This window comes from Mastigoproctus giganteus, chromosome 2, assembly GCF_048544385.1.
Source record: "Mastigoproctus giganteus isolate SK-2022 chromosome 2, ASM4854438v1, whole genome shotgun sequence".
Taxonomy (NCBI): domain Eukaryota; kingdom Metazoa; phylum Arthropoda; class Arachnida; order Uropygi; family Thelyphonidae; genus Mastigoproctus; species Mastigoproctus giganteus.
Window position 1 is genome coordinate 89,102,298 of NC_143576.1, and position 15,423 is coordinate 89,117,720.

At 39.9% G+C, this 15,423-nt stretch overlaps 1 protein-coding gene across 1 annotated transcript in view; it reads right to left on the reverse strand.

Annotated features, from left to right (window-relative positions):
- Positions 1-13,963, reverse strand: part of LOC150089402 (ras-related protein Rab-31-like) — a 120,013-nt gene extending 106,050 nt beyond the window's left edge. The window contains exon 1 of the mRNA XM_090389968.1: positions 13,786-13,963. Within this exon, the coding sequence (XP_090246094.1) occupies positions 13,786-13,963 (178 nt within the window). The remainder of the gene's footprint in view (positions 1-13,785) is intronic.
- Positions 13,964-15,423: the final 1,460 nt, after the last annotated feature.

Sequence of the window (15,423 nt, forward strand, 5' to 3'; positions counted from 1 at the left end):
TTCTAATTTCTTTGTAGTTTATATAGAATTAAATTCTCTGTTGATATAAACGAATATTTGTAAGTTTCCTTTGATATTTTTGTTTTGTTATATTCATTTTATTATTTTATTAATAAATATATGCAAATCGTAGACTGTTGCAATAGTAATTTATAAATTCATAAAGATTGCAGCGGGGGAATTCCCTCCCTCCGGGCGCCGAGCTTTAGGGGCGCAAACTGAAGGTATTATCTATCACAATCAGCGGCGCCAGGAAGAAGTGTCGACGACCCTAGCTACACTACTGAAAGATTGACTAACTGCATATAATGGAGGCGTACTTATAACACTTTTTCCTTAGGCGTAGGATTGAATAGTTCCGACTCTGCATCCTTTCATCTACTGATGAAGTAGAACACTACACTACCCTCTAAACCAGAGGTTCCCGATAGTGTTCCAGGGAGTCCGCACTAAAAATTGTATAATGGCGACTGCTCAGATTTACATGGGTATATTTTTTGTAAACAACAAAGAAAGATGAAATCAAATATAAAGTAAATAATTGCCAACGAAATAGTAGTGTAGTAGTGGCATGTGATGCAAGAAAGCAAATGTATGAGCTTATGCAGCATCAGCCAAAAAAAAAAAAAAAAAAAAAAAAATCACGCCATTCCCTCCAACTGCCTGTCCAGTTCCTCCTTAAATTTATTTAACCTATCAACTTCCACAATGACAGATGGAAGTTTGTTCCAGCAATTAACCACCCGCTGGCTAAAGGCAAATTTCCGCACATCTATTCTACATCTGTCTTTTCGTAATCTGAACAAGTGGAAGGATCCCATCCGAATTCAGCGTGCTGAACCCATTCAAGGCCTTATACACCTCAATCAGATCACCGCGCAGGTGCCTAGTCTCCAGCCACTGCAATTTGTAGAACTTAAGCCTCTCTTGATAAGAGGATCCCTTCATTCCCCTCACCAATCTTGTTGCCCTTCTCTGTACACGCTGAAGTAAATCTACATCCTTCCTAAAATGAGGCCTCCAGACCTGTACGCAGTACTCAAGGCGTGGCCTGACCATTGCCTTATACAGAGGGATAATCACCTCCTTTTCCCTGCTAGCAAAATTCCTATATATCATTGACAAAACCCCATGACCTGCACTGGCAGCCTGTCTGCATTGCTCAGAAAACTTCATATCTGCCTGCACAATTACTCCCAGGTCTTTTTCATTTTCTACCACCTTAAGTGTAGTACCACACAGTTGGTACGTTTCTCTGGGGTTACTTCTACCCATATGCAGTACTTTGCATTTGTCAAGGTTAAACTTCAGTTGTCACTTCTTAGCCCATCTGCCCAAAATTATCTACTTCTAGAGCGAGTCTCTCAACATCAGGCTGGTATGCCATAATTTTCATCTTTAAATATGCTGAGAGACTCGCATTGTTCAGACGGTTTCTTGATTTATTTTTAATATAGTTCATGTTCGAAAATATTTGCCCGCAGAAATTCGTCGAACCAAAAACTGAGAGAAGTCCAAACGCAAATATTTTCAAATTTATATACGTATCCTGTAAGCTACTTCACGCATCGAACACAATTTGGTCTTGCTTTTTCAACTCATCTATCGCCGTCCATTTGTGTAGAACTGCATGGGCAGCCTTTTGCCTCTCCAGATCCTCAATTCAGTTTTAATTGCATTTTAGTCTTGCACTCCACATGTCCTTGATTTTTAATTCCTCTAACTCCATTTCAAATTGTTTACATGCTCAAAGAGCCGCAGGATGCAGACCCCTGACATAGGCACTTGCCACTGAAACCCTTGGAAACTAGATGGCTGGGCCTGCCAGAGTACTCAAATAATCTACTGGGTTGCCTGACCTGCCTCCTCGGGGAAAAGTGTGGGCAATAGGGTACCACAATGGGCACCCAACGCCTAAAATATCAGAGGAAAAAACATACCACGATATTACACAACAGAACAATACCTGCCGACCGGTCTAGCCGGGTGGGTAAAGTGCCTGGCAACCCAAAGGTCGCGGGTTCGATTCCCGCCTCGGGCTTGGATCAAAGTACTGCAAAACCGCTGGGAGGTGCATTATGGCCACAGAAGCCTATGCGCCAACAACTACCAAAAAAAAAAAGAACAGTACCCTCTACACTTTTGTAAAATCTCTTACCTTCACAGAGTACACAACACGAAGATGGGGGAAACTCCTGGTGTCGTTAGACCACAAAAACTTTACTAATAACCACCAAATTTTTTTAATTTATTTTTGTCGGCTTCTGCTTGGACTTTAGTTACTCCTGTGCAGCTGGTAAAAAAAAAAATTTTTTTTTTTTTCACGTTCTTCCTGGAGTCAGTTATTCTTGTGCAGCTGGAACAATTTTTTTCCCTCTCTGGAATGGGCTCCCAGAGTATCGTGGCCACCTGTCAGCACCAGGTGGGACAGAGTTTCTTTGGAGACAGTATGTGTTTTACTGACACTGGCCCATCCCCCCCGTGGTCTGTACGATTATCCAGAATCATCTAGGTGACTGATGCTTCTGGGTAGCAAGTGACCAGAACAGAACAGAACATGCACATTACTCACCCAAACGTACACCAATCGCATTTCTGGCCCTTTTACTGTTGATTATGTTCTTCACAGAGTTTAGCATACGTTCCAGGTGTTGCCCCTTACATATACACGTGTAATAACACAAATATTTTTGTATTTTAGAAAATAGTTCGCATTAACGATTCATCCACTTTTCCGATTTTTACTCAAGAACATATTGGGAATACATCCCCTACCTCACAAAAGGTGTGATGATATATTTTTTATTTTCAGTATTTCCCCCCCCCCCCCCCCCAAAAAAAAAAAAACATTTCAGCTGAACCTGCATACGGTACTTGAAGTCTGGTGTGCCATCTTGCAGAAATCTGCGATAGTGCAACAATTTAATATAAAAGTACTAAGGACATTCATGAACAATCTGTTTGTCTCATTTTGATAATCATACGCAATTCGTACAAAACCACATATTTGGCAACACTGTATATCTCTGCATCAAGAGCAGGTTGTAAGGTTACACTTAGTCAAACATAATCGCATAAATAAAAATGCGAACATCAAAGCAGAATTTCGAGCAAATATCAAAATTCACTAGAACCAAACAAATCAACAATTTCATGATTATTAAACTCTTTTCGTAAATTAGATTAGAGTTCGGGATAAGCACACACTAAAAAAAAAAAAATAATAAATAATAATAAATAATACAAAAGATATCATCGAAGATTATGATAAAAAGATTCCGTGCACGTATTCAAGAAGTTTGGCATTTTCAGTGTTTATTATAAAAGTTTATAATTAAATAATCTAAAAGTAAAAGAATTAACACATTTTAATTAAAGATATTTGAGTTTCACAATTTCAAATTGCTTTTACTGCTTGTAGCATTGCAAGATGAATGATTCGCTTACCTATAACGATTCCACTATTACGGGGAAACTGTAAATATAACTTGACTTGCGCTCGCTGTTCGTGCGGTCCACGGTAGCACTGTTGTAGCGTGCTTGTTCGCCGAGTGGAAGGGCCTGGGTTCGAATCCAGCAGAAGGTATTCAGGAAGTTTTCCTGCCTTCTTCCACTCGATGCTGAGTTAGTCGATCTCAGGCCGTGGAGTGAGGTTTTCCCCGGGTACTCCGGTTTCCCCTCACAGACCTAAAATCGACCGTCGGTTACACACGAGGTTACAGACCACTACACTTCGCGTTTCTTGAAATTTCAATGCCCGTTTTTGGGTATTGAACTTTCAAGGTTCTCCTATGGGAGCTATCCCCGCCCGGGAGAGGGTAGTTCCTTGCTCCTCCCAAGAAAATGTTTCACTAGTTTATTATTGATTCAAATATTTGTATTGTTGAATATGATATAAAGATGATGGATGCTTACATGTATTATTACTATTATAGTTGTTTTAATTACATACTTTGATAGTAAAATAATTAACGCATTTTAATTATGATGAAGGCCTTGAATGGTTTGGGAATGCTGATGAGTTAGTTGGAAGCACAGATATAATGAGAGTGGGAGTAATCTACAGACCAGAAGATTGTGAATAGTATGATAAGAGTTTGTACATACAGATGGAACGGGATAACAGGCGTGAATATATGGGTAACTTCCATCTGGCCCCCACCATTTGATTGGAATAAGTGCGAGGGAAACTCACCACGAGGAATAAAGTATGTGATTATTATTTATACCAGCGCGTTAAAGAAAAAATTCTTGACATCATCATCATTACTCACGAAACTGATGACATTACGGGGTTTAAACAATAGGAACCTTTGGCAGGTAGTGATTAGACAATTGCTGAAAGATGCAGTAGTTAAAGGTAAAGACACGGGCTATAATTTTAGAAGATAGGACTATGACAGTTTTAATGCACTAAATAGCATCTATTAATTGGGAGGATTGTAAGGGGAGGAGGCGAATATATTAGAATATTTGAATGCCATGAATGCATATATACCATTACGAAAATATCGCACAAGGAGGATGCCAATATGAATGAATCGGATCAGTGCCGTATCTAGCCTTCTATCGACCTGGGCCCCCTCGAAAAAGTTAAAGGTGGAATTTGTAAAATTGAAAAATAAAGGAAACACCCAAAAATTATTAAAATCATAATTATTTAAACTTTAACGACTAGTACATTATTTATATAAACTACCGGTAGTTCACATCATTACCTTACGATATTTACTTGATATAAATTTGTATACACGTCTGATGTTTTTATATCTTTTAGTACGTCATGTTCTATTGACATAATCGCCAATCCATTAAATCTTTCTTGGCCAATCGTTGTTTCTGAATGTTTTAATCATTTTGAATCTTTAAAATCTCCAGACGCAACCGTAATTGGCAATGTTATTAATATCCGAAGGTAACGTTGAGATAAATTCAACTAAGTTTTTTTTCTTGAATAAATGTCAATAATTCTAAACAACCAAATTTTTTTCCTTTTAAAACATGCTGCAAAGATTGGATTTCTTGATTTAAAATTTGCATTAGTTTTTGTTGCATTAAAACTAGGCAAACAATTTCTTTTAACATCTGATTACAAAATAAATAAATTTACTGTAATATAAATAAGCCAATGTTGAATTTTTTGTATAATTAAAGTATTAAATTCAGAGAAATTTTTTTATGTTTAAAAAAAAATTAAAAGATCATTAGAATCCGGGCCCCGGGCGAAAACCCGGTCCGCCCGTACCTAGGTACGAAGCTGGCGGAACTAATAGAGCAAAAAAAATATAGCATGGGAAACTTACAGGCCGATGAAAAGTACTAAGGCCTACAACAGCTACAAGTTGATCTGTAACAGTATCACAAATACGGTTAGGGACAGTGGCGTAGCTACCATGTAGGCTGACAAGGCAATTGCCTCCGGACCTTTTATGGGCCCGGCGTCTTTGGCTGTCTCCTCTTTTTGTAATTTTCATTAATTAAGTAGAACCCCGAACACGTTCTTTGCCTCCCAGCCCGGAAAAAGGGTAGCTACGCTACTGGTTAGGGAGGCTGAGTGTGAGAAATCACTAGCTAAGAGAGCAAAGAATGGGGACACAAATTTTTCATGTATGTTAATACAAAGAAAAAAAAACGCGAATAAGATAGAAACCTTGTATACTGAGTATGGGAAAGCCTTAGATAACCCAAATAATGTTACTGGTGAACTGAATACGTATTTGGCATTGGTCTTTATTAAAGAGAGGCTGTGTAAGTTTTGAACCATATGAAAGTAGTGATTTATAAATTACTGATGACTGTTTATTAGAAAAACTTTCGAGCAAAAAGACAAGTAAGGCTCCCAGAGTTGATGGCATATATCCAGTAATTCTGAAGGAGATAATCAGAAAGTGTATTGAACCAGTGAGGTTAATTATAAGGACAACATTAGACTTGATTGAGATTCCATTGGACTGGCAAAATGCCAAGGTATCGGCAAACAATAAAGGCGGCTCTAAGAGTCAAGTCAGAAAGTACAGACAGGTTAATCTGACTTCAGTGGTACGGAAAATCTTAGCAGCTATGATTAAGAATATAATCCAGGGATGTTCAGAAAGAAATGGAATGCGGAAAAACACACAACATAGTTTTGTTAAGGGAAAATCATGTTTAACTAATCTAGTAAGACACTTTGACAGTTATCCATGTGCTGAATTTGGAAACAATTTCGACATAGTTTATTTGGATTTTAGGAAAGAATTGACTCAATCCCTCATGAGACGCTACTGTATACACTGTAACATGTTGGTATTACTGGAAAGATTCTAAGGTGGATTGCAGGGTAGAAGGTTGTGATCAATGGATGTTCTTCAGATTGGTGAAACGTCTGAAGTGGAGACCCCCAAGGATGTTCTTGGACCACTGTTGTTTCTGATTTTCATAAACGACATCGACGAATAGATAAAGGGCGTGATGTAAAAATTGGGAGAGTCATTAATGACTAGGGCCAAGCAGCACTCTTTCATGATGACACGAATGTTCAGAAAAGTGGGGGCCATGTTTGTATGCAGCAAGTTTCATGGGAGTTACGATACGTAACTCCCAGACATGAAACTTTTTGAGCAGTGTAAACAAGCGGCCACAGTGTCCTATCGATGATTTATCGAACACTATCCTGTAGAAATAGTGAGTTCATAATCCCACTGTACAAAGCAATTGTGAGATTGCATTTGGAATACTGTGTTCAAGTATGGAGGCCTCATCTGAAGAAAGACACTGAGCTTCTTGAAAGGGCCCAAAGTGGCGAGGTGAAACTTCGATTATGTGAGCTATAGATCTTGGCAACTAAGTACCTTAGAAGGGACCTGATTGGGGTTTATAAGACTCTGGGAGATGTTAATAAAATGAATGAAGGCAGAATTTCACTGTTATAACAAATTCCAGAACGAGGGACAATAAATTAAAATTACATGGGAAGAGGTTTTGACTATATTATAGGAAGTTTTCTTTTAGCCAACGAGTTGTTGACTAATGGAACAAGTTGCCTCCGTAAGTACCATAGCTCCTTCCCCACATACCTTTTCTTACTACTGAATACATTGAGTGGACAGAAATCATGGGACACCTAGCTAATAACGGGTAGCCAACCTTTCGCCCGGATAAGGGTACTCACATGGCGAGGCATTGAATCGATTAGTTCACGAAACCGTTCCACAGGCATTTCCATTCATGCTTGCTGTACATAATTCCGACGCATTCCTGGGTTTCCACCAGATACACACTCTCTAGTCCGCTCGAAATAACTGGAAAAGAGACTAATTGGACCAGGAGACTCGTCTCCAATTATCCAAGGTCCAGTGGCGATGTCTTCTTTCACCTAGTTGAGGCGTAGAGTCCTGTGTCCTGATGTTAGCAATGGGACTCTGGTGGGTCGGCGACTCCCATAATGTATTGCGGCTAACGATCGCCTGATGATCTTGGTGGAGACGTTTCTAGCTCCTTCCTCATTGAAGTCGGCGGTGATTTGTGCCACCGTCGCTCTCCGGTTGGCTGAAACAATGCGAGACAGACATCGACGGCCACGTTCATTCACCACCTTTCTCCGCCCACAGCACTGTCCACGATGGAATATTATTCTGGAAATGGCATATTCCCGATGCACTCTTGATACTGTAGAACGGGGATAGTGCAATTTCTGTACCTCAGCGATAGAGTGACCCATGCGCAGGATACCCAATATCATCCCTCTTTCAAAGTCGGTAACTCACGGAGTTTATCCCTGCTGACAACGAATTACGTGAATGCAGTGTACCTATATACCTGCCACGCGGCGGGTTCGTCCACTGTTTGTTTGTTGTTATTTGGTTTTGAGGAGCATTAGCAACTAAGGCCATATTGCTCGGGGGATATGCGGCGGTCATTCCCTGACCTTTTCCCATCCCCCGCATTTGGTGGTCACGGGCTCGAACCCCGATCTAATCAAGAAGCGGTACTACGCACTGCTGCTCCTGCCCACTTGGCTACGGAGGCGCCGGTTCGTCCACTAGCGAGAAGGGCGACAGCGTCACGTTGCCCAGGAACCAGGTATCCTATGAATTGTCAAACTAATAGAGCAAATTTATCCGCGAAAAGATCTAAACCTCCCAAACACTTCCTCATTCATTTCACAAATATACGTGGTCTCAGTTCTAATCTCAATGATGTCCATTTCCACTTACAGTCTGCCAAATTCCATGTACTTTTTCTGACAGAATCTCAATTATTGGTTGCTTCAACCACTGCTCATCTCAGTTTTACGAATTATTCGCTGTACGATTCCTTTCGCTGTAAAGGTGGTACTTGTGCTTATGCCAGTTTGATATTCCATGTCAGAGACTTAATAATTTGGAATCTCTTGTTTTCCATCTTCTCTGGCTTAATATCTCTCTACCACATTTTGTAAAATTCATGTGCTGCCTCTGTCGTTCTCCCAACTCCACTTGGCACTCTGACTTACTCTCTTTGAAACTTGCCTTTCTCCAGTCCAACTTTCGTAACAGTCAGATCATTTTACTTGGTGATTTTAATATTCACAACTCTCGCTGGGTCAGATGCTGGGGCTTTTGCAATTAGTAATGACGTCGCACAGATTGTTCATTTACCTACCAGAATACCAGACAATCCTAACCACACAGCCAACACGCCTGATCTTTTTCCCACAAACCACCCTTCTAAGTACACGGTCGAGGTGAGGACCTCAGATCACAACTTATTGATGGTCTCTTCTCCAATCGAGCCTTTCTCTCATGACCATTCCCAACCTAGGACAATCAGAGGAATTCTTAAGATAGAGAAAATACAAGAAACAGCATTGCACATATCAGTTACTCGCGTAACTGAACCAGTCACTCAAAGCGGGTGCACTTATTCACCTTCGCGCCTGAACTCGGTTACGACGCCCTTAATAGCAAAAAAAAAAAAAGGTATAAAAAACATCTGAAGCTATTTTTAGCTTTTTAAAAGTACCATTAAGATTGCAAAGAAATTCTCAATAAATGCACAAAGAAAACTGATTTAACAGCAGTACGACCTGCTGACATCACGGACCGTTGAACGCACGTGATAGACAAGTGGCGACGAATAAACGAAACGACGAACAACAAGGACTTCCTGTGTGTACAATATATACCAAATGGGATTGATTTCTGTAAGTTTACTTTATGCCACATAAATTTCCAACTCGTTCATTTATAACGCAATTACATTGCTAAGGTTCAGGAGTGCACATATAACTAAATGTTCTTGTTTATACTCCGGCACGACCACCAGGTCAGCGGAGTTCACAATAAATCATCAATACAAATGCTAATCATATTTAGTAGTCAAGGGCTTGAACCCCGGTGCACTCAAAGAGCGCGTGCTACTACACTCACGCTCCTGACCACTCGGCTACACTACACTGGGAAGTCTAGGATTTAGTGGAATACGTGCTTTTACAGTAACACGCACGTATATTTTTCTCCCAAAATTACGCAAGTTCGCCTGCTTTTACACATTCTTCGGCTAGGTTTGTGACCAAGCCCATTCCTCTCCAAACGAGTAACAACAGGCTTTGTTTCAGTTACTAACGCCTATTTTTGATTATTTCCTTTCGAGCTACGAATCTGCCAAATTATACGCTGTATATTGTTCATAATCCGAATGAATGCTAAAAGATTCCACCTCTGCCTAATAACAGGAGCAATTACAATTTCTAAGAACTTTACAATGCTGAGCATATCACAAGGTAACCAGGATGAACATCCTTCAATAAGGCGTAGCAATTTGTATTAGAGAAATTCTCTTTTGCCTGAAGATGCCTTCGACTACCCGTAATCTGGAGTATAAGGCCATGCGGATTCGAATACACAGATCATGGTCGCCCCACCTCCCTTTACGACAACTATTTGGAGAAATTTAATCAATGAGCCGGCAGTTGCGCTTGTTTGCGTTATGATTTAAATCGTTGTACACTAAATCTGAATTCTACTGCAATCACATCGGTACACAATGTATATAATGAGAATTGAGTACTGCCATTTCCCTTCAAATGTAACCTCAACTTCGAATAGACAATAAAAATTTCTAAGATAATTCCTGTTTTAAAAGAGGCTTGATATAAACGGCAATTACAAATGGTACTAGCGAAGTAATCAAGTAATAATTGCACGTGTATACCAAATACAGTGTGTGTACGGGTCCTTTCTATTTGTTGGGGTACCTTTATTGTAGGGTGGGATGGAAGAACGAACTAGGTATGCAGTTAGCTAAAACTATCTTAAAATCAATCAATTTTATTTAGGAAAAAACTTACCAAGGCCTCCAAGAATGCAAATCTTCAACTTTGGCATATGAAACATGTTGCACTAGCGCGATATGATACTCCAATAACATTTACAGAACACAGCGCTTGACACAATCAGTCCAGGAGATTAAATGCACACATATGTTCTCAGGTGTCTACAGTAAGTAATCTCAGTTACCGTGCTTGACATGTGACGGAAAACATTTGACCTTTGGCTCAGATTCTAGATAATACTGATGCATTTCCTAGAATAACAGTGAATCATTTAAACTACAGATATATCTGAAACCATGGGTAATTCCCAAACAATTCAATGTACAGTATTATAAAAATAAATGCATTGTACAAACTTCCCGATTTTTGAAATTTTGCCCTAAGTTCATATGCCATTAACAGAATTTTTGAAACTCTGAATGTTTGTTGAAAAAAATCGAATTTGAAGTGTGCCGGTAGCCAAGACAAATGTGCTTATTTAGAAGGTTCACCTAAGAGTGACCTTCTTTTAAATTCACACAAGTTTAGAAGAACCAAACACTACCTTTAATATGTATCCTTAGTAGTAGTTAAGATTTTTGGCGTCTGTGGCAAAACACCAGAAATGCGAATTTGCTTTTCATAAATAATTTAATAATTTCAATATATTTAATTAATTAATTAATAAAAGAAATTATTATCAAAAACTACATTTTTAAAGTAAATTGTTATTCTGGGTCTTTTCTTTAACTCCACTCGGCATACCCTGACAAATTAAATAAATATTTACATCTATATTCAACACACACAAGCACAACCGATTTTTGCAAATCGGTTGTGCTTGTGTGTCCGACACAACCGATTTTTGCAAATCGGTTGTGTCGCTTTTATTTACAGAAATTATGATCCAGGTTTCAACGTGACACGAACTTACTACAGGCTCTAATACCTCGGTGTTTGGGGTTTTCAAAAAGAGAGAGAAAGGGGACGACATTAATCCTGTAATTCTGTATCCACGCAACGTATTTCTAACAAATACATAATATGCGGCACCTTGCAGAAAGGGCTCGCAACCTTGCCCTAAAGGGCCTAAACAATAGGCTTTCGAACTAGATTCAGGGAGATTTTTAATGAAATAGAGAGGAGTGATTTTACAGCCTTTATTATTATTTTTTTTTTAAGAAAGAGGGAAAAATGGTCTGCTATAAAAGAAAAAAATTCTGTGATAGGCTTTTCTGAAATACTGACAATACTTTAATACAGATTAAGAAATATCCAAAGTTCAGACGGTCGTAAAAAAAAAAAAAAAAACCAACACTCTGGAAACATATCAATAGGCCACCTTAACACCTGTCTAAGAGCTAGTTTTCGCAGCAAGCATGTTCCTCACAACCCTGGGTTTCTGGAAATATTTCATTTTTAGGCGCGTTAGCATGTATGCATTAGCGCCTATTGTCTACCATGTCCGTCCGTCCGTCCGCATGTAATAACAGAGGAGCTCCCAGTGGCTGGATTTTCGTGAAATTTTATATTTGGTTAAAGATTTGTTGAGCTATCCAAATTTCATCAAAATCGGACAAATAGAAACCAGGATTAATAACCTATATTACTATTTGCAAAGATACTAGGGGTTCCAAAGAAGGCTTAGATCTACAAAAAGGTTCCGCGACCGAAAAAATTTATAAAGCTCTGCTCGGAACCAGACTGTACACACTCTTACTATCACTATCTTTACTTATACTTCTAGGAAGCAACCGTAGCTTAGCTCTCACTATGGCCGTTGTCATTATTTCTGTATACTTTGTTTTAAAGCAATGCTCTCCAAGTTTAAACCACTGGAGGGACCACACACTTATACCTTTTCTACCTAATCGAGGTCACATTATAAAAAAATATACACTCATGAGCCAGAACATTATGACCACCCGTCTTCATTAGTGCACGCATCCCACGCTACCTAGGCGTGATGTCAATGACGGGCGCAGCATATACAGGGTGTATCGTAAATAGTGGTCCAGAGTAAAGGAGTCGGTACACTGTGTTCTTAGGTATCACGTACAGGAATTTCAGTTACTTTTAGTCAAGATTCTCGGAAAAAAATAAATTTCATTTTTTTTTTAAAGTTCTGTGTCTTGCATCACTAATTTGCCTATAATTTCAACAAATATCAATATTTTTTAATTCTGTTTTTTTATTATTACTCCTGAATAGGTGCACTATCGTAAACAAATACATTCGACTAATTTAAAGTCAAACGTTTTTAAATAAATTCATTTTTTCCCTATTTCGATACTCATCTTCAAAAAGTCATGTGACTTTAGGTGCATATTGTCTAAAAAAAATGTACTACACTGTCAGTGCCCATTAATTTAAAAAAATCATTATTAAATCAAGATTCTAAAATGGTACAACATTAATTGCTAACAGTTCAGAAAAAAAAGTTATTGGCATTTAAAACAAAAAGCAGCTTAATTGCCTAAGATATTTTGGATTCAAAGCTTTTTTATTTTAAGTTCTTTGATTGGGTTTTTTGAAATAAAACATTCTTTTCAAATTAACTATTTATTTCAACTAAACGAAATGCTCAAAATGGCCACCATTAGCGGTGATGCATGCTCTGCATCGCCGAATAAAAGATCGTTTGAGTCTGCGAGCAAATCCGTTTGCATTAATTTCTTCAGCCGCTGTTTGAATCCTTTGACGCAATTGTTCGACAGAAGTGATTTCCTCTTTGTAGACCTTTTCTTTCAGACACCCCCAGTAGAAAAAATCTAGGGGGTTGAGATCCGTTGAACGTGGTGGCCATAAAATTGGGCCTAACCGCCCAATCCATCTTTGTGGAAAAGTTTGATTTAAATGTTCTCGTACAATAACAGCGAAGTGAGCGGGACAGCCATCATTCTGCAGCCACATTGTGTCTCGTATTTCTTGGTCGACATCTCTCAATAACTCAGGAAGGTCGTTTCGCAAAACATTTAATCTTTGCGAATCTTGACTAAAAGTAACTGAAATTCCTGTACGTGATACCTAAGAACACAGTGTACCGACTCCTTTACTCTGGACCACTATTTACGATACACCCTGTATAACGGAGGAGGGTTAGTGTCTGTCATTTTGTCAGTAAGAAGCCCGAGCAATGGGGAAAGGGAAGGACCTAACGGAGTTTGAACGGGAAATGATTTGTGAAGCTAGGAAGACGGGTGCCGGCATCTCAGCAACCGCAGGCATTGTCGACTGTTCGAGGGCTGGCATAGTGAAGGTGTTAGTGGAATGGTCCAAAGAGGAGGCACAACCACACAACGAGACGGATAAACCACCACTGGTTGATAGTCGAGGTGAACGGCGGTTAGCAAGTGCTGTCCGGGACAACAGACGGGTCACGGTCATTCAATTAATAACATACTATAACCAGGGTGCACGGAAAAACCGTTTCCGACCACAACATCCAGCAGATGCTCTTGCGGATAGGGCTACAGAATAGGTGACCTATTCCTGTGCCCACACTGACAAACCATCATTGTAACCTCCGCCTGCAGTGGGCACTGCAACACAGTTCCTAGTTATTGGACGACTGGTAAAGAGTCGCGTAGTCTCATCATGCCGATGGACGGGTGGATATTTGACGAAAGCAGGAGGACAGCTGCAACAATAATGCACAGTTGGACCAAAACAGACCGGCGGTGATATCATGGTTTGCGGGATGTTTTCATTGACATCGCTGCCCTCCTCATCCTGTTGAACACGCCCTCACTGCCAGATACTAACTCGGCAGTGTTTCGGACCAAGTTCTGTCCAACATGGCGATTGTGTATCCAGATGGCATTGGACTCTTTCAACAAGATAAAGCTCTGTTTCACAAGGGCCGCATTTGTGCAGGAATGGTTCGAGAATCATGTCCAAGCATTTCGTGTGCTCTCCTGGCAGGTAAATTTCCCAACGTACATTTCTGGGATACAGTGGAACGCAGAACGCCAATCTACGCTAGTGCCTCGCTACGTTGCCGAACTCCGGGACATCCTTCTGTACAGCTAGCCCAGGATACCCGAGGCCACCTTCTGCGGTCCCGTGAAGTTGATGCAGAGTCGGATGCAAGCGATTACCATGAAGAAAGGCGGCCCAACACGCTATTAGGTAGGTGGTCATAATGTTTTGGTTCATGAGAGTAAAAAATGAGGCATAGGCTTTGCATCTTCTGTTAATACTACACACCACCTCCAAGTTTTCGAATTTACTCAGTGTCGGTATGCCCGTAAGGCGCAATAAGACATTACCAGTGTACAGGTAAAGGGTGAAACTACAGTCCCATTAACTATGGTATGACAGAGCCCTGCAGTTAAGATTAAAGGGAAATTGGCTTAACGTATGCAGTTAAATTCTTGTGGAGGTCTTTGAGTATTTGAATATGACATTACACGAATGACGTCATTTTGTGAGAACGGCATGCATTGCTGAACAGACATTACTAAAATTAAATAAAATTAAAGGAGACATTTGATTTTATTTAATATATAACCTGTCGACACCCATTCACTAATCGATGATGAGGAAAACCGCTTAGATTTGTCTGCATGCTAGAAATATGTGGGAACTGAAGTTTTTTCATGATATTAGAGCTAAGAGTAAAATGATTAATGCATGCCGATGGACGGGATGAAAGTTAAGTTTAAATAGCTAGTGAAGCCCATAACACCAAGTATGTCAAATCACAAAACCACTGATATGTATAATCACACCACCACCACTTAGAGGGGAACAGGCATTCTGTGTGTTATCAGACACTCAGTCTAAAACACTGATAGATCCAATATCTTTCTATTTCAGAAGATTTAGGAGAAGTCCGGTTGGCCTGCCTCCCTAAAATCCACTCATGCACACCTCGATGGTAAGCCCTGTTACGTCACTTAGGTGGCAACGAACGTGAAGAGTGGTTCTCTACAAGACGCCTGGTTAGCGTGAAGAAGAAAAGACCAAACCCTCCAGCACATGACAGCACAACAAAACAAATGGCCCTCAGTCCCCAACGGCTTTCACTCCCCCTCTTACGGCAGCGAGAGGATCAGAGTGGAAACAGAGGGTGCTAAGAATCTCTGGGCACGATCAGGCTGCCATGCACAGAAACTGAACTTGGCCTCTTACAACGTAAGATCGCT